We start from the raw sequence: 19,286 nt of genomic DNA on the forward strand, positions 1-19,286 counted from the left end.
TGGTAGATGGAACCATCTTGGAGCATTTAGCATTTCTGCACAGTGATCTACTTATTCTTAAAGACAGCCACTGCTTGCTTGGAGTCTGGAGTCCTAACAAACCGATGTCAGTTTAGGAAAGATCCAGCAAAGCTGCTTATTGGCCTCGACTCTGAAGACAACTTTACCAGGAGCCCATAAGGCACAGTTGCCCAGGACAGGCTCAGCCACTGCAGCAGTCAGTCTCATAATCAGTGTACCAAAGAGTGAGATGTCCTTAAATTGTGAGGCCTTGCCCTACACTTCAAGTCAATCCAATTAAACATGCAACTGATTTCAGATATCTTGGATCAATAGCAGCATCATGTACAACCACGGAGGAAGGACACAGGAGTTACAACTCTGGCACATCACAGTGCTCAATGATCATCGCCGCCCGGTCAGACAAACAATAGTAAACATTCCAAAAATGCCTGATTACTGCCTGCAGCTTTGCTGGACAAGTACCAGTGGGACCAGTAATATCCTAGCAATACCTGTGGAATTTTCTTTGCAGTTAACTTCACAGTGACCAAGAAATAGAAAGAAATTATCTGGCATTAGATTTACTTTTACCTTCATGAATAAATTATTATAAAGATTTTGATGCACTTTTCCATTATCCATACAATGTTTGTAATTTTATGTTGTCACTCCAAAACATCAGTTTTCAAAGTCTTTCTACAAATTTGGCTAAGACTGGCCAACAACATGTTGACCACCACAGGACAGTTAAAATCACGAAAAACAAAATGCGCCGTTTTATCACAAGGAGTGATCATGAAATCTCATAAAAATTCCTTTTTGTGTAAATTCAGCAATAAAAATAATTCAAATAAAACAAGATCTTACAAACAACTTGGCTGTTTATTCCCAAAATATGTCAAGAAGAAAGTGATCGATAAGGGCAATAACTGCACATGAACACTTACAGCACACAGCCTAATACAAGCAACTGAGCGAGCATTAGATGCTTTGATGTTGTCAGGTCATACCAAGCACCAACGATGGCATGAATATTCAACTTCCTATACTGCAGTAAACAATGTTTCAAGGATGCAGATTACCATTGCGGTAATGATCATGGGGTAAAAAAGGGGCTTATGGTTGTGAAACAGGTGGTGCATAGCAAGCATTCGCTGCGCTCTGGCTATGGACATACCGGGCAAGCCAGAAAGCAGTAATTGGACAGATGTAGCCGAGCCAGTTAAACTCCTTCTGTGTCCTTCCTCCATAGTGCAACTGACCCTGAAAGCCACAATGCTCTTGCCTGGACAACCTTTGGAAGTTGGAACAATTGTGAAGAAGCCCGTTGTTACTAATAACCACCAAAGTGAGGTTGTTCAACCTAACATGTTTATCACAGACACATCGTCCACGGCCAAACGATCACAAGAATACCATTTTTTTCTCTTACACATTGTATTACATGTACGTCCTATTAATGACTCAATTTATAAATCTACAAAAATACTCTGTACAAATATTTTCAAAAACAAAGTGTACCACCTATATGTACATTAACACAAATTTTACATTTTGGACCAAACTTCAAGAAAGTCTCGGAACAGACTGTCAAATAACCTTTCACAAGCTTTTTCACATAATTTTTCTTCATAAGCCACGTAGTCTGCACTTGATATAGATGCATTATTTCATAGTTACTGCAATGCTAAATTACTGCATTGCAAATACTACAATGATTATTCCTGAACCCATACACTGCCCTAAAATGACTCCTCAGTTGTATACATGTATTTACATTTAAATATTTCCTTACAAAAAAAAGACTTAGTATCGACATGACTCTAAATTTCTAAATATCTTTCAATTTCTAAAATGGGAAATAAATTTTTTTCAACTCCTTTTCCACTTGCATGTATTCATAGTAGATAACATTTCAGAATTTTGTAATCAAACCAACCAACCCTGCATTTGTGTTTTATTGATTTTATCTATATGTGCATCGCAGATGGTGTTTTACTCAATTAGCACATCTGTTGGGGTCTAACCAATAGCTCAAAATATTCTGGAGCTGAAAAGGAATGCTTTATAGTGTGGCAGCATTTTGTTTACTACGACATCTGGGTGGACTAGTATCAACATTAACCCTCCTATGCAAAGATGCAATCTGCACCAAGTTGTCCTATCAGTCAAAATCACTCAAATGGCATATGATAATTATGTCTATGTACTGTAGAAGGACAAGTGGAAGGAATTTTTGATTGGCTGTGGCTGCTATCAATACACAACAGTAGAAGGTAATGATATCGGATGACTCCAGCCTTGATTTCAATGAGCTATCTAGTTTAGCACAGAGAATAGTGGCCATCACGGGTGTCACCAGGATTTTATCTGGGGAGTGGGGGGTAAACCACTGACTGTGTAAGGGGGTCACCCCCCCGCGATCCTCATAGTGGTCATGCTTCATGGTTTGTTTGTATGTTACTCAGGACAAAAAGGAATCTGGTTTGATATCTAGAAGCAATAAGACGGTGCTTTTTGATTTGGTGGACACCCACGTACATGTACCAAATGCAAACACAAAAGAGTTTATTAAGAACTAAAGTTACATGGCCGTAAATCGGGGGGGGGTAGTCCCTTCCACTTTGAGGTAGGGAAATGGGCCATTGAATCCTCCCCCTTGCCCTTTTGTGATGAGCCCAAAAAATTTAAAGGGATTATGAAAACTTGTAGGATTTCACCAAAAAGGGGAAGGGAAACAATTTTATTAAGCCATAAATATGCCATTCTAGTGTAAGATTTTTCATGAATTTGATGCACACTAGAGATGTACATCTTCATCAGGAATATTGCCCCCTATATAGAGTACTTGGTGTAGCCCCCCCCCATTTTAAAATTTCCATGGCCAGCCAAGTCATTCCCCCATTTTTCCCCATCACCTATGCCCCCAATTTCCAACACAGTTTATGCCACTGTAAATTGATGTGTGGTCATAGTTAAAACTTAAAGGAGACATGCAATGGATATTCAGCTCAACTTTTTGTACACATATTATTATCTGTTACAATAAAATAAAAAGATCCAAGTTTGTTTTCATTTGAAGTGAAAAGAAGTTGGTAGTTTTTCACTTCTTTGAAAATACTTTTGTCAACATGCACAAGGACACTATCTTGAGATTTTGATGTTGTCATACAATGGCATTCTTTTTCAAAAGAGCATAATAGTAAAAGCACCAATCCTTCAAAATCACCCAGCAATGCTTTGAAATGTAGAAAACTGTACACAAAGCTATGGAAACCTCCTGTTCCACCCTGAATGACATCACGGTTTTGGTCATGATTATGGAACTCTTCATCAGCATGAAATCCAGTGTTGAAATTTCCCACTTTCAGTGCTATAAAGAAAATGAAAAGTCATCCTAACACTTAAATGAAGCTGCGTTTCATGTATTCAAGTCCTAAAACTCCTATTACATCATTCTTCATTCTTTTACAGTTGGTTCATACTGGATGCAAATGCATTTGCCTCCATCAATGTGGCCAAGGTACCAGCCGAGTTGTAAAAACTGGAGAAAAGTTTGACTAAACGTTTTGGTGATTCAAATCACTGCAAACAAATCAGTCCACTCGAACCAAAGGCTGCCAATACTCAAGTCTCAAAACTACAAGTGATAACTGAGGGCCATGGTAAGATGTTAAACACTTGTGTTATCAAACCAAACTTTCACTTACTAACTGCTATGAAGATTGTTGGTAATAATATTTGACAACACAATGTATCATGATTTCTTGGAATAAATATATTAATAAATAAAATATTGTCTTTAAATGTGTTCCTTCTTTCATTATATTAAGGAATGATTACCAAATCAAAATTTAGTCTCCATCTCTCTGGTGTAAGATATATGGTTTACATATCAGTGTCATAAAAGCATAAATTTGACCTGACCTGACCATACACTGACTCAACTCAATCATCTGGATCTAATGACTCATTAGAGTCACTTCCTTCAAATGATTCAACTTGACTCACAAAATTCAGTAAATTGTTAAAATACTGGGTACCATCCCCATCCTCAACAGTGTACAAATGGAGTCATCTACTGATGCTCTCCAATGCCATCAAGGCTTACTCAGGAGGTTTTTGTACAGAACTAGAGAAAAGACTCTGCTGCTGATGATGTTGCAAATGTGATGTCCCACGGCATTCACTTGAGTTCACCCAAGTTTAAAGGTAATGTCTTAAACTTCTGCAAATTCACAGCACCAATATTTGGTGGGACAAATTCATCACATAATGTTCACTTTCGCATCAAGTATGAACCAGCTTTAACTTTGATCAAACACAATGCTAGTCAACAATGGTTTAACTAGACAAGTCACAGGGGTTCTCTACACTCTTTCATTCACTGACTGAATGGACTTACCGAGAGGTAAGTTTGAGTGACGACAAGCTGTTGACTACTGGTCGATTTCCTTGGTAACTTGTACACTAAATACATGTATATCCCGGGTGCCAGGCAAAATCAACTGGTAGTTTACAACTGGTTATCTCTAGAAATTGTCCCAAGCCTTTCTACTGGGCTAGATGTGACTAATTTATATGATTAAGGCTATTATAAGTCTATCACGCTTAGTTCAATTAATTATAAACAGCTATATCACAAAATACAGCAGGAAGCCACGACCATGAGTTGCCAATATCATGTCTGACCATAGTTAAACAAAACACATGCAGTGGCTTCAGGAAACAAGAGACAATCAACTCTGAGTGACTTTCAAACCCAAACACAAAGCACAAACACTGGATATCACTTTGACAATGTCATATTCTGTCAAGGTGACAATAGAGGTATTTCATCAGACAGCTTGGAGACAGATGCTGAATCTTGTGAAGTCGCCATCTTCTTCAGTACGCTGTTTTCCAATAATAGTCTCATCACTGTACAGCAACGAAAAAAATTAATAATAACAGATTAAGTTTGGCAGATAATAAAAATTGAAATGACTAACATCACTATCGCTTGGCAGCAGCAGTGCAAACAAGGACAGCAAAATGTAATTTTCCGGAAAAAAAGTCAAGTTTTGTTCTTCCATACAATGATCCTCCCTTCCCCCAAGAAATGTGGTATGACTATTTCTGAATTGTAACTGCACATCAATGGAAGGCTTTTTTCTACGACTAAATCTGTGTTTCATACGCCCATGTAGTTACAGCCATCAAATGCAAACACCAGATCTAGACCAGTATTGTATCTGAGACCTTGATGTCCAAGACCAAGACCGAGACCAAGGCATACGAGACCGAGACCTACTCCTTCAAGACCAAGACTAGGACTTTGAGACCAAGACTTTTGCAGGTCGAGACCGAGACCGTGAACATGACATCCAAAACCGAGACCAACCATAAACCAATGCTTAGTTTTTACCAAAAGGTAAATAGGGACAAACATATGGCAGTACAATTAAGTACAAAAGAAAAAAAGCTGGTCTTAAACGTGCGTTTAAGACCAGCTCAGGAGAATGGATGTGACAAATGACCGAGCTGCAGGCAAGGGCATTATCAGCTCCCGTTCTTCTGAGCAATGTCTTAAACCTAAGTTTAAGACTGGCCAAGCACATATTTACTCCCATTCATAAATACCTTTTAATTCACAGAGTCAAAAGAAGTCAACATATGATGGATTTCCAATGATTCTGTTCTAAAACTTTACTTTCCCTGAACACCCTTGTCCATGTTATGGTATATTCATTTTGTAAGTTGTCCAATAGAATCCCCTTCAATGAACTTGACGTGCACCAATCACACCTGATGAACTGTCTCCTATCCATGTGCCAGTGCGTGATATACACAGTGAGCATTATCACTTCTCAGCAGGCAATATCAAATGTTAATTAATACACAGTCATGTGACGCATGTCAACCAATGGGAATAGAAAAACTGTCACAGGTATGTATGAATGTCTATTTGTTTGGGAGGATGGATAAGCAGTGGACATAGAGAAGGCAGTCAGGGAGGCAATTCCTAAATTACCCCAGCTCAGCATCTCTGTAGCTGATGTGGATGTTAGAGGATGGAACAAGAAGTCTGACTGCAGCACGTTTCTTCAGCACTTCAACTGTGTCCGTGTCCTTCAGACAGAACCTGATAGAGAGATGAAACCAAAATCATGAAATAACATCCTTCGATGTCATAAAGTCTGAAATATCTCTATAGTCTACAAGCCTATAATTTTGTTTTGGAAAGGACAAGTTCATTTTCATGAGAAAATTATGTCTGGCCAACAGTGACAGAGAACTGCGGTCTAAATACTGGGAACAGATCCCCCCAAAATAATTACTAGCTCATTGGATAAGTTAACGGAATTTCAAACAACTGGGCTAACAATTTTGACTTGCACAATTGTATACATGTGTACATGTACATTAACATTGCATGGAATTCGTTCTGATCTGCTAATATGGCCAGAGAAACGAGGACAGAAAGTTCAAAAAGCTACAGTAAAACAAGTCTGTTAAACTTCTCATTGATATTTTTTGTTTTTTAATTAAATCCTACAGGTTGTCACTGTCAAATATTTCACAACAGACAAACCTGACCGGTACTTTTCCAAAAACAGTTGTAGTGCAAAATGCAAGCTTGAGGTGAGGATAACTTGCATTTGGCTATATTTCATTTGCATTTGGTAAGTATACTGCAATGGCAATTTCGAGCCTTGCCTAAAGGGCTTTAATGTGAAACATATACACTGTAGCTTATATAAAGGTTTATAATTTTTCTGCACATCAACTCTGAAGTTCCTCATCAATACATGTATTTTGCCTGAAAGCCTATTCCCTTTTCTGCCAAAGCTCTAGCTGTGCTGACCTCATATTGTCTGGATTAACATCTGCCTTCATGTCTTCATCTTCGTCTTCAGATTCAGAAAAATCATGCTCTGTACAGAATTTTAAAAAGGTAAAAGATTTATTATTATTCCATGAAATCTATGGCTCTTTTAACACACACTCAATTTTGTTATTCTCAATGAAAAATTCTTTGAACTAATATACATGTACATAATGCGCATGCACATCTGTATGCTGACTGATGTGAATTTCTCAGATTTCTGATACAAATATACATGTATGATTACTGAGAAAACATCAGATCAAGAGAGATCCTCATTTCTGCATGCATGAAATTTCAATACTCGTACTCAAATAAGAAAGTGAATATGCAACACTGATGATACAACATCCACATGTGCCAAATCAACAGAACCAAAACATAACTTGAAACCACAGCCTTTGAGAGGCAAGTCCAAACTCAGCAAATAAAAACCACTTTACTTCGTCAAACTATGCATGGCAAGGGACGGTGACCATTTAGATCCGGTATGGAAAGGGCCTAACTCTACCCAGTCCAGTATTAAGCCAGGCCGGTATTCAGCCTGCCCTAGTCCGGTACACAGGCTTGTCTGACCTATGCCCTTTGAAGTCAGAGAGGCCATTAGTTTATTGCCCCTCAGAGAACAGCAAGAGCTGAACAAAAGAAGACTTACCAAATTCAAACCTACTAGCAAGAGTTGGCCAAAGTGTTAATTCCTGCTGTTGGCTCGATGTGGATTGTATTGTTTTGACTATTAACTGATGGGCAGTTTGAAGCTTTATAACAACAATATTCTATATCTCGATTCTTTTGAAATAGTGGGTGTTAAGAAAACAGGAAAACGTTTAACTTCCTATGGCATTCAGTGCCAGCGTTTTCATTGAGGTGCGATATTTTTCAAGTGTAATGCTTCATGCAATAAGGGCACTCCACCAATGGATCCAGCTTGATCCGGAATTTTTTTTGCTGAATTTTATTTTCAGATGAGTACATGTTCTGACTGCCTGGTGGACCATCAAACATAAGGGTGCAAGATTGGCATCTTTTAGACATGCCTTCGCTCGAAGGACAAACCTTTAAACGAAAATAAACACTAACTCTTTTCGACTTCCATTAAACTAAATGCGGACAGAATGACTTGTATACCTGTTAGATTCTATGGTAGGAAAACATTTATACATTCTATACATTTTATAACTCAAAACCTCAGTGGAAAAAAAAGTTGACTTATCAGATTTTGAGCAAATGAAAGTTACCGAGCCTTGCACACATGTACATGTACATGAACAGGAAACACTACTTGCCCCCACAGTAGCTACTGGAGACGTTTCAAGTGGTTGTTTCCTTACATCCAACAACAAATTCTTCTACAAATCATCAGTTTGCCGAGATTTCATGTTTTTATTATGCATGTAAAATTTTCTATTCCACTGAGAAGTATAACACAAACCACCAAAATTGTATACTTTTTGTGACATTTCTCTCGCACACAAAGGTGTGAAGCATACAGTGCTTGCTCGATTGGCTAGTGCTGGACACGGGGTTTTTCTGTTTGACCCCATGATCATTTCTTTTAAATCCCTTTGGGGCTCACCATTTTGCATTTCAAAACGTTTGAGTACAAAAAAAAGTAGTTTAAAAAAATATTGATGTGTTTTTCTTTGTCTCTTTATTCCTTCAGCTTTCCTTTTTTTTACCTTTTTAAAAAGATTCGAGTGCGATTTGGCAACACAAAATGGCGCATTCCAAGCACTGTGCCGAGAACATACATGTACATGTATGTCCATTGTGTCTACACATTGGCAGTGATCGGTGACGCTTGAGCGCTTCAGCTGCAATTGGGCAGGGGGCAGAAACCAGGCTTTAGCCATGCATAAAGCTTCCTTCATGTTGGTCACATGCCTGTCCACCATGTAAAGAATCATTGATTGGACAGCAAACATGGGGGGTACATTTGGGCCGCGATAGCAATCAGGCTTGCATGAAAGGTAGGATCTTTAGGCAGTGGTCGAGACAAGTCAGTTACAGTGGTACCAGCAGCAAGCATGCTCTCTTCTAGCAGGCAGAAATGCAATATTAAGACTTTCACGACTGGTACACTGATCATAAATGTAACACTGTTGAGTCAATCAACGAGCGATGCAAGCGGATTCAGCAGGAGTTTAAGGAAACTCTACCACTTCAAGATGTAAACCTCTGCTGAGAACTTTTAGACAGCCCAGTACATCTTTTCAGCTTTCAGAGTCCATTTCATATGTTTGAGGGCATGTACGTAACTGTATTTTTGGTGAAAAATTTGTTTGGTTGAAAGTAGAAGATGGAATTGGAAATAAAGCTAAAAATGCTAATAAAATGTTTGCCAAATGATAAATATCTGAATTTGTTTGTTAGTTGAAACCAGTTTGTCTGATCAGTAGAATAAATATTGTGTACAAGGATTTACTGGGTATAGTGTTATATTTCAACATCTGCGCTCAAACAAGGAAAAAGGAAAGTTTTGATTGATTTCCGAGCAAATACGGGAAGCTCAGTGATCATTTTTTAACAGAACAAAAACCATAATTCATTCATTTATATCCAGGAATGGCAAAATTAGTGGTGCCTCGGGGTTTCAAAGGTGTTTGAGAGCATACCGATATTTTTTCAGTGACCTCAGATATCATTTTTCTTACAGAGGGTGTTGAAACCAAAAGAATGTTCCTCACAAGTAAATGTATCAAACAAGGGGTACATGTACGTGCATAAGAGTTACAAGGTTAACATGGTTAGCAAAGTATTGACAAATGTGTTGGTTTAAGGGGGCATTGTTTGCAAAACCACATGGCAGGGGCCATTGAGTGAGGCTCCATTGTTGCACTCAAGATAAAATCCTGGTCAACATGCAGGCAGTGTACGGTTCCCTCATGTGAAAAACCACGCGGGCTGTGGCTTTTTCGGTATGCTTGGGAAGGGTTTCTACTGTTTAGTGTTGAGTGCGAAAAACATGAAAGGGGTTTCTTCTGGGTTAGATTGTGCAAGTCAAACTACAAACAATAGGCTCCAGGACAGAAGAGTGTTTGATCAACCCCCAGACCAGTCTTTAAGTCCGGTAGCTGGTTCAGTGTGAAAGGGGTCTTAATACCAGACTAGCTTACCGGGAGGCCCTTCCCTTACCGGATCTAAATGGTTACCGTACCTTATTGACACTAAGAATACCACAAAGTTACAGTGAAGCTCAACACAAGTCAATGGCGAGTCATTCAGTCTTGAATAACAAATGAACTGTGACAAAGGCATTCTATTTTTAATATTTTGTTCTTTCAATGTTGCCCCAGCCCTTCTTATTTGCTGATAACTGACTTTTTATGACAACTTTTCATCACCACTGGTTTTACCTTGCGTAATGAAAGCCAGATCATAGTAGAAATGGTTGCCTTTTCTGAAAGAGCTCGGCCAGATGTAACCTCTGCCCTTTGGTTTGTATTGCTTGCGTACTCGGAATCGATCATCCTTGCTGTTGAAGCCTATGCCATACACATAGAACAGTTGCTTGCCACGGGAGCTATTCGTTCCTTTGTAGACATACTTGAATTTATGTTGGTCATCTGGCTTGATAGTTGCAGCTGAAAAATTTAATCACCAGCTAAATTTAGAGTGTTCTTGAGAAGGTGAGAAAAACAACCAAACTTTCATGTTCACAAAAATATGGAGCAGAATCTTTCTCAAAGGCAAAATGACAATAGACAGAACAAACAAGCAAACGGGGAATCAACCAAGCATGGATGAATGCAAGAGGACTAAAGGAAAGGTCAAGAAAGCTGCAAGCTGGATAAAGGGGCAAAGGATAAAGGGGAGTGCATGAAAGGCATGGTTGAATAACAAAGGGATGTAAGGTGGGAAGAGATCAAACAAAAACATATAATGGAACAAACTGGACCCCAAGGGGGGTATAATCTGCAGACAAAAGCGAGGCAAAGAACAGAGTGTTAATTAGTAGTTTCCCTCTTTGTTTGGTGCCGAGGCATTTGATCTAAAGCTTCTCCCTGTTGAAGCTAACAGCATCTTTACGGTGCCCAGTTAGCAATTCCATGCCTTGTAAGATCATGTCAAACATACATGTACATGTAGAATGGTTAGAAAGGTTAAAGTGGTGGCCCACAGGGGTATCTAGTCATTTGGTGTTGACCGTAGATCTGTGGCCATAATAGAAACGCTACATGAGAACGTTCTTAGTCTCTCTAATGTACATACAGAACACAGCACACCCTGCAAGAGCTAAGATATATGACATTAGAAGAGCTATAGGTGATAGTGCCTTTGGTTCCGTGGGTGGTACTGGAGGAGTGTCCAGAGAATGTATCTGATTCCAAGACATGGTTCTGGCAAACAACACATCTGTTAGAATTACACTTGAATGTGCCTTGCTGGGAGGGGGAAAGGGTATCCGAGGGGGGCACTGCTGCCCAAACGATAAGGTCCCGTAGGTTGCGGGGACACCTGTAGGCCACAAGCGGGGTGTCTGGGATGGCACTGGCTAGGCGGTCTGAAGTGTGGATATATAATCTATTGAATGTTTTTGTTTTGTTTGTTTGGGGCGGTTTGTTGGATGGTAGTGTGTTGGACTTTTTTTTTTTGAGGAGCTTGCTATGCATCCAGATTATGCTACATTTCTTTACCCCTTTGTGACCTTTGAGTTGTGGAAATCATGTGATTTCAGTCATGGTTTCCATCACGCTGTTGTTGAAGGTTAATAGGGGCAAAGGATATGCAGTTGGTTTTGTGTTTACTTTAATGGTGTGCACTACATTACATTATTACAGGAACTGTGTGTTGTCAGGTTCAGAGTGTGATGTACATGTGTTTTGAGGATATTACATGTACATGTAGTGTCAGTGATTATAGACAAGGCATGCTTATGGATTCATGCAGTCATACAACAGTAGCCATCATGGTTACAAAAATTTTAATCATAAAGTTTGTCTCTAAATTGTTTGTTAATTCTGCCAATTTTAGATTTGAACAGAAAAATGTACACATCCACATATGCAAATGCCTATACCTTCACTGTAGTCTTCTAGTCTTGCATGGTAGAAGTATCCTGTCTTCAATTCTTCCCCTGCTTTGATGATGTGATCACCATCATTCCTGTAGCGCACTGTACCATGAACAAGGTCAACCAGCGCAGGGGCATCAATTACGACTGGCTGTATGGATTGAGGAAATACACCAAATTAATAAAGTCTGAAATTCTTATAAAGACATAATACATACATGTATCAACAGTAAAAACAATGTAAAGTCTTCACAAAGCACTCAAAATATCTGTGTTCCACTTCCCTTGACATGGAATGGCAGGTTTACTACACAGATAATGCCATAGCCCATTCATGCCATTTAAATGTACATGTACATCTTGGTTGAGGGAAGCATGCATGATGTACATGTATAGTACATGCTACTGGTACATGTACATCCATCGCAGCAGTGTTATGCCTATTAGGACAAAACATATGGCCAAAGGGTGATTCTAACTTCTGACCCAATCACTCAATGTGTGTTCCTATCCCAGTCTTACTGCAATAGTTGCACAGTCAGAAAACTTCATAGGCACAAAGTGGCTGGTGTGTCACATGTACATGTATGCAAGTGTCAGATGTATGCAAGTTATTTGCATCTTTAAGGTCCATTTGACTGTAATTTGCAATGTCTTTTTAGCTCTGCCATTGAAATGCCTTCATGATGGCTTTGTTCATGCTACAATTGTGCATTAATGAGCAAAAGTTTCACATCATTTCAGGGAGAAACCTGTGTCAGCACTAAAATTTGTCAGACTGTTGGATGTATACAATTGCGCTGTCTTAAAGTTTCCTTTCTTTAGTGAATTTAGGTAGCACTGAGACGGCAAAATAGAGACTGAATTTCACAAACAGGAACAACTTAAGAAATTGCAGTTTGGGCACATTAATAGACTGATTAGAATGAGCCATCTAAGATTACATATTATACACGGGGGCTCATACGAACCTGTTTCTTAAGGAACAAGGAAATAAAATTTTCTTTGAATCACTTCTAGTGTATTTCTGTACTATTCTTCCATGTATGGAGACTGTTTGACACCTCTTGAGTGAACTGAACGGTGCACTTTTTCAAAAATTAAAAACTGACCAAGCATTTCTGGACAAGTGAGGGCGCTTTTGCTTTGATGTAAATCCAGGAAGACAGTTCAGGTTGCATATTGTTTTCATGTTCAATTGTGAATCCCAAATTTGCTATCTAGAAACATTTCTGTGAAAAAGATTTTTACTGGATTTATTGCCATATACTTACATAGCAATAAATTGCCAAAGAAAATAAAACCCCGCTTTAGGTGGTTTCTGACATGTCTTTGACATCATACATGTATGTACTCTAAAGCCGGCACTGAATAGATTTGTTACGCCCCAACTACAGCATCAGTCCCAACTACAGTTGGGACCGGCCCAACTGTAGTGCTATACATGCAGTTGGGCCGGCCTAACTACAGCACAGAGGTCCAGTGTGTGTTCCATAGCATGTGCCAAAGTCATTTTGTTTACATCAACAACTTGTGCTCATAGAAATGAGGTTTTATGTACATGTACTGTAGATGAAGTGTCATATTTAAGATGAATTACAGGTATGTCAGGTGTGAAGTACATGAACTTCGAGAAGGTTCAGAAATGTTCTATAGAGATTGACCAATAATCTTCTATTTAATGCTTTTATTTAGGACATTTTGGTGTTCGTGACATACATGTAGGGCCTTTGGCCTACAGTGTACCTCTCAAAAACAGAAATGGGTACATGTAGGTACAGTATTAAAAAAAAAGAAAAAGAACCAAAAACTACACCGTTTCTGCTTCATCTCTGGCAATTATTTAATTCTGGCGAAGAGATGATGATAAATACATGTACATGCAACCGATGGTCAAAAATAGGCAAAGTTTTTACACAACATTTGCAAATAGCCTAGTAAAGTTAGGAACCTCTGACTTGGCTGGGTATTCAAACGGTCAATGTTTTTATTTGTTGCATAGGCTGTGCCTGTGTTAAAACTAAAGAAAAGAATGAACGATAATCAGTGGGGCGAAGTTTATGGGGGAAGTTGAAATAAGGTGAAATGGAAATGGGGCGAACTGGAATTGGGGTAAGTAGTTAGGCAAGGGGCGAAGTTGAACAGGGCAAAGTGATCGCATTATCAAACATGTCAAAAATACGGAGCCTAAAAAACGGCGTACCTTCTGTTTTGAGACTTCCGTTGCATGGATCTCGGCACTGTTTTTTTTTAAGTAGGCTCCTGGGCCCCTAATATAATACAGGGGCCCCGTATCATTTTTACAGAATGTGCTGCATTTAACGTTTGAACATGTTGAATTTGAATACGTGTTCACGGCATACCCCCAGAACTGTGGGGTCCAACGTCCACCCCACTCTCACGCGAGGCGGACGTCGGACCGCACACCACAGTTCTGGAAGTATTCACGGCACAAATGTCATTAGCCCCCGGTGCCACATTCGTTAGGCTAATCTCAGTCTCACCTCTCCCTCTTTCTTGCTTCGTTTCTCGGCGTACTCTACAGTCGGACTCAGTGGCATTCCCACCTGGGGATTTTTGCCTGCTCCAGTTCCCATATTTCTCAATTATCAAGATAACATGATAGGGAGAATCTTAGACTTAGTTATTACGAATATTCCGAATAAAAACAGCCTTGCACAGAACAAAGTGGAGTATTATCTTCCTCCGTACCATACCGTTCATGCATCGTGCGTCTAGTTTACCATCGCCTTGCCGATATGACGTCATTTGGCGAAGTACAACTTTTCGTTGGTTGGCATCGTTTACGCTGAGCGCTATCACTGCAGAAAATCGAGTACCAGCAACAATTATGCGAACTAGCACAGCTATAAAGCTCTAACGAATGCTCGACAAGCAGTAGCTGTAAGAGATTCGAACTCAAATGCAAATGACCCACCGTCCGTATTATCGTAGAAGTAGAATTAGATGTTTGTCCATCAAAATTACTTTCAATAGAAGTTGCCTGATGAAGGCTAGCAGCACTAGCAGCCGAAACGTCGCTACCAGCAACACGACACCGCGAGTCATCGATTATCTTCTTACTGTAAAATTACTTTCATCAAGCTTGTAAACTCAGGGAACTGGAGGGGGAAGCAGTGGCGTTTTGAAGGACGGAGTGACAGAACCAAATTTCCGGGGTTCGGGTTTTTTTTGGGGGGGTGGGGACCTTGGCGCCGCCCTCCCCATACCGATTTGCCCTTGGATGTAGGCCCATGCAGTTTCTGATTCGGGGTGAGGACTATTACCTCAAAATATGATTGCCCCTCTTCAGATTTTCATCCATAAAATTGTACTCAGCCCCAAAGGAAGGTATGTGGTAGTCCCGCTTTTGAAGTGTCAAGTCGCTTTTAATTCCTTCAAGAATTGCAACATGTCAATGTGCAGAGAAATAATTTGCCCCCTGGCCAGTGGAGGAGAGGATAAGGCGATGCAGAACAGAACAAGCAAGACTTAAACATTCATTTTTAGCCGGAGTAAAACAAATCCATTTTTTAATGTAGCATGCAGCCGTTTATTTTTTTGCTAAAGCATTTCGCCCATGATCATGGGGCAGATAGATTTTCTGGACTCTAGTTTTGCTGTTAATTTTTCTTGTGCAAACGCGCCTACACTCATTTGACAGGTTATGCTAATGCAGTGATATAAGGGCATATATGGCAAGATCCAACAGGTTTATAAATGCATCTTGTAAGAAGGACTTGATTTTACAAATGGAACAAAAGGCACTTTGCTTATTGGGTCTACGAACAATTTGGCGGCCTAAACTTTGAGGACTTGTAATAAATGTAACTCAGAACGGTTGTCAAAATTGTCAGTGTCTCCAACTAATTTGGGGAAGTTTCAAACTAAAGCAAATAGCTTCTTGCAACTATAAGGTCAGACTTTTTTCATTCCTTGGTCCTCGAGCTTTTTGTCAGAAACACATGGAGGCGAAAAAAGTTAATACACGTGTAAATTTTATTTCCTCAAAATACTGACAGGAGCGTAGGGACCAGGGTGCATGAGGGATGCAGCACTCTCCTATAATCAATTCCAGTCGGCAGATAGGGCTTTGGTCGGCAAATGAATCTAAAATTAGTACATAAATGATATACGTGGCCGTCGGCATTTCCCCCGAAGCATCAAATGTAGCGTACTACGGACCACTTGGTGAGCTTCTAAACGAGATGAAGTTCGCGAAAAAGTTATGTCTGCAAATTGAGTCTGGCACCCCCAAAGATTCCTTCGCTACGCCACTGAATACTGATTGTCAACTTCAGCGAGGAAGGAAATGAGATCAATTTCAGAAAAAAAACACTTTAGATTATATATAAGACAAACATGTGCTTGTATGTCCGGCGTGTAAAAGTGTTTAACAGCGAATAGCGTGGAGAAGCCCCAAGGACCAATCAAGCCCTACAGTGTTTCTTTTACGCTGGATTAAAAACCAGTCAATAATGCCCATTCACTGCGTGTAATGTCTTTATTTTCTACAAATCCCACTGAAAATTCAGCGGAAGACAGATTAAAAATAAAGAATGCCGGCATATTCTGGAGCGGCTGACGGAATTAAAGTGTAAAAAAGAAGGATTCATTTCCTGGATAGTGGTGGGTCTGAGGACACGCCCAAAAATTCGATTTTAATTATGGCAGGCTTCTCCCCGTCGGTGGGCTCAAGAACCAAGGATTGAAAAAGATCTGGCCTAAAAAAATAAAGATTAATTGAGGCTACAGCGCACTTAAAAGCACTATAAAATTGGTGCTGGTGCTAAGGGTAGTGGGACCTTATGACGCTGGTGCTTAAGGCCTCGAGAGAAACAAATATGTCAAAATCCCTTGAAAATTTCTTAAAAAAAAACAATCCTAACATAATAAAAAAGTGGGGGAATAAAGCAGGGGGAGTAACAAGTTTTTTTGCAACAAAGTAACAAAGAGTAACAAAGTTTACTTTTGTTGCTGGGCTTTACATGATACTTCAGTGGCGCAATACCATGCCGTAAAATCAACAACCCCAAAAGTATGGATGTTGTATGTAGAACTTTATTACATGTTTACGTTACATGTTTACAACATAAATACATGTACAATATATATCAACAGAATGACTTTGGGTTAAATGTACATGTGACACAAATGTGCCTCCCAGCATTTTTTACACCTGTCCAAAGGTATTTACTATCATCAAAATAATCATAGCTTTTTAACCTCGATTTTAAAGTTTAAAAACATGGGTTTCTTTATTCAAACGTAAGATTTCCCAACTCTTGCTATTTCCAAACAACCACATCAATCCCACCAGAAAAGAGAGTATCACAGACTGTATCTTCTGATTCAAAACAAATTATTTAGTAACTTTATAAAAAGGCTGTTAATAAATAATAGTGTATAATTCCTTATCTTCAATATGAAAAGTATGATTTCTGCTTCTCAAAGCACCTGGAAAGTTGTTCCATTTTCTCAAAGGCTCCATATCTTCCTTAAAAAGATACACAATGTATGACGATGACAAAGGTCAAATAAAGTCTCAACTATGATTTCAGATCAATATAAAACTTGTGATGTATGCAAGCTGTGCATTAACATCTTAAAATCAATTAACCACTTTTGAGATCACTGAACTATATATATACATGTGGGTGTGGTGAAAAAGGAAGAACTGGACAATATGTTGTGACTGGTACATGCAACATCTAAAACTTAAGTGGGAACAATTTGGTAATGCCTTGTAATTTACTTGATCACAATAGACCTTTTCACTAATAACTTCATAATTATGCACGCATGTGCACAAATGGTCTTGGTGGTAACGGCCATTGAAAATGTACAGGGGTGCGATTTCTCTAAGGTTTCTGGCTTTGTTCATTTTTTTCTTCAAAAAATCCAATTAAATCGTTTTTGGTATTAGTTTCTAAACTAAGTGGAGAGAAAACCTGAAAGAGAGACCTGAGAGAAAATTATCCCACCCTTGTACATTTTCAATGGCCCGTGCCGCCACGGCCATTTGTGCGCATGCGTGCATAATTATGAGTTTATTGGTTAAAAAGTCTATTCTTGCAACATAGAGTGACCATCTCTGGAATCTTTGTCATAATGCCTCAGAGAGAGCAGGCAATGACATGGCTTGTTAATGCAGACTGTCTTTGCACTTGCAGTGACAGTCAGAAAACTCGCAAGCATAAATTCACAAAGACGGTGTCAACCGCTGCTTTCTGACCTCCATGCAGCCCCAGATTACTAATATATGGCTCCTTTAACTTTTGTGCAGTATGAAAAGCTTAAGAAATTGACAAACATCCAATGCAGTGTTCTTAATGGACTCTCACTAGCCAATATGCAAATCATTAGGCCAAAACTTTAGAAGTTATTCAAATAGTTTTCTTATTACCTATACATTTATACATGTACATCAAAATGATCGATCTTTAAGAAAGGTTTTATAGCATGTTATAAAACTGAACATATTGCTTCATGATAAAAAATGTTACTTGTTAATACTACAGCAGAAACAGCATTTTCCGTAGTATTCCTCATCTAAGTTCGAAATGTGAACTTGTTCAATGTAGTGCGTGAAAAGAAGTATGAGTAATTACTTAGACAATCAATCAATTAATCAATCAATCAATCAATATATCAATAGATCAGTCAAACAATCAGTTCATCAACCCAACAAGTGACAACAAATCTCAGGAACCTTAATCAACCTCAGCCCTTCAATTTTAACATGATTTCTCTCACACACACACTAGGGGTTAGGGTTCACACTTGTTTTGCATAATCTGATGTCAGATCTGATCAATGAGATGTCTAATTCACAAAATTGCTACAAAAATGCTACAGCCATAACCCCTCAGACACATCTGGCAGGCTCTGACCACTTATCAATCACTCTTTAAATGAATGATGCACAACATTTTTAAGCAACCTGACAGTGAGGTTGACTTTCTTTTACCATAAAGGGTTCTCTGACTTTCTGGACAGCATTCTTTGGGGAAAGCAAGATTTAGTTCCAGTCACTTGGAGATCACAATGTACATGGGTAAACCAAATTGACCAAATCTCTCTTCGTGCAAATAGGGGTACCAACCTGTGCATGGAAGCAACCTGCAATGACCTGGTAAGTTGTAGTGGTATTATATTGTGCTAGATCAGGCAGTGCTCTGATAGGCTGCAATATAATCGGTCTTGCTCCTAGCTCAGTTCAAATCCAGCACCTGAATGTATAGCGTATAACAGTTTTGTTTGCAGCACCTCTTCATTTCTGAACTCTGGTAACTTGAGGAGGTTCATACATGTACTTGCTGTTGGAAGCCGTTCCTCATCACTACCACCATACTGGATGCAGAATGGAGGATACAATTCCTGTGGAAAGGAGGAGAGAAT

At 39.2% G+C, this 19,286-nt stretch overlaps 2 protein-coding genes and 1 long non-coding RNA gene across 4 annotated transcripts in view; 1 reads left to right on the plus strand and 2 right to left on the minus strand.

The window, feature by feature from the left end:
* Positions 1-866: 866 nt before the first annotated feature.
* LOC110989978 (uncharacterized) lies at positions 867-14,646 on the minus strand. The gene is made up of 6 exons (XM_022254714.2): positions 14,390-14,646; positions 11,892-12,036; positions 10,228-10,455; positions 6,851-6,920; positions 6,017-6,127; positions 867-4,923 (listed from the first exon to the last, which is right to left on the minus strand). Exons 1-6 carry the CDS (start codon positions 14,480-14,482, stop codon positions 4,842-4,844), a joined length of 729 nt encoding a protein of 242 aa, XP_022110406.1. The 5' UTR covers positions 14,483-14,646; the 3' UTR covers positions 867-4,841.
* Positions 6,329-8,301, plus strand: LOC110989979 (uncharacterized). 2 transcript variants are annotated; one of them, XR_002599746.2, is made up of 3 exons: positions 6,329-6,668; positions 6,835-6,940; positions 7,837-8,301. It is a non-coding gene; the product is annotated as an uncharacterized LOC110989979 (long non-coding RNA). The 2 variants fall into 2 exon arrangements; XR_015427426.1 differs by having other exon boundaries at positions 6,329-6,627.
* A 2,284-nt stretch (positions 14,647-16,930) lies between the features above and the next one.
* ube3c (ubiquitin protein ligase E3C) overlaps positions 16,931-19,286 on the minus strand; it is a 31,200-nt gene continuing 28,844 nt past the window's right edge. Inside the window, exon 22 of the mRNA XM_022254698.2 lies at positions 16,931-19,265. Coding sequence (XP_022110390.2) covers positions 19,095-19,265 — 171 coding nt within the window. The 3' untranslated portion in view covers positions 16,931-19,094. The remainder of the gene's footprint in view (positions 19,266-19,286) is intronic.

The sequence above is a fragment of the Acanthaster planci genome, linkage group LG12 (assembly GCF_054643075.1).
Source record: "Acanthaster planci isolate LZ-2023a linkage group LG12, COTS_SCS, whole genome shotgun sequence".
NCBI lineage: Eukaryota > Metazoa > Echinodermata > Asteroidea > Valvatida > Acanthasteridae > Acanthaster > Acanthaster planci.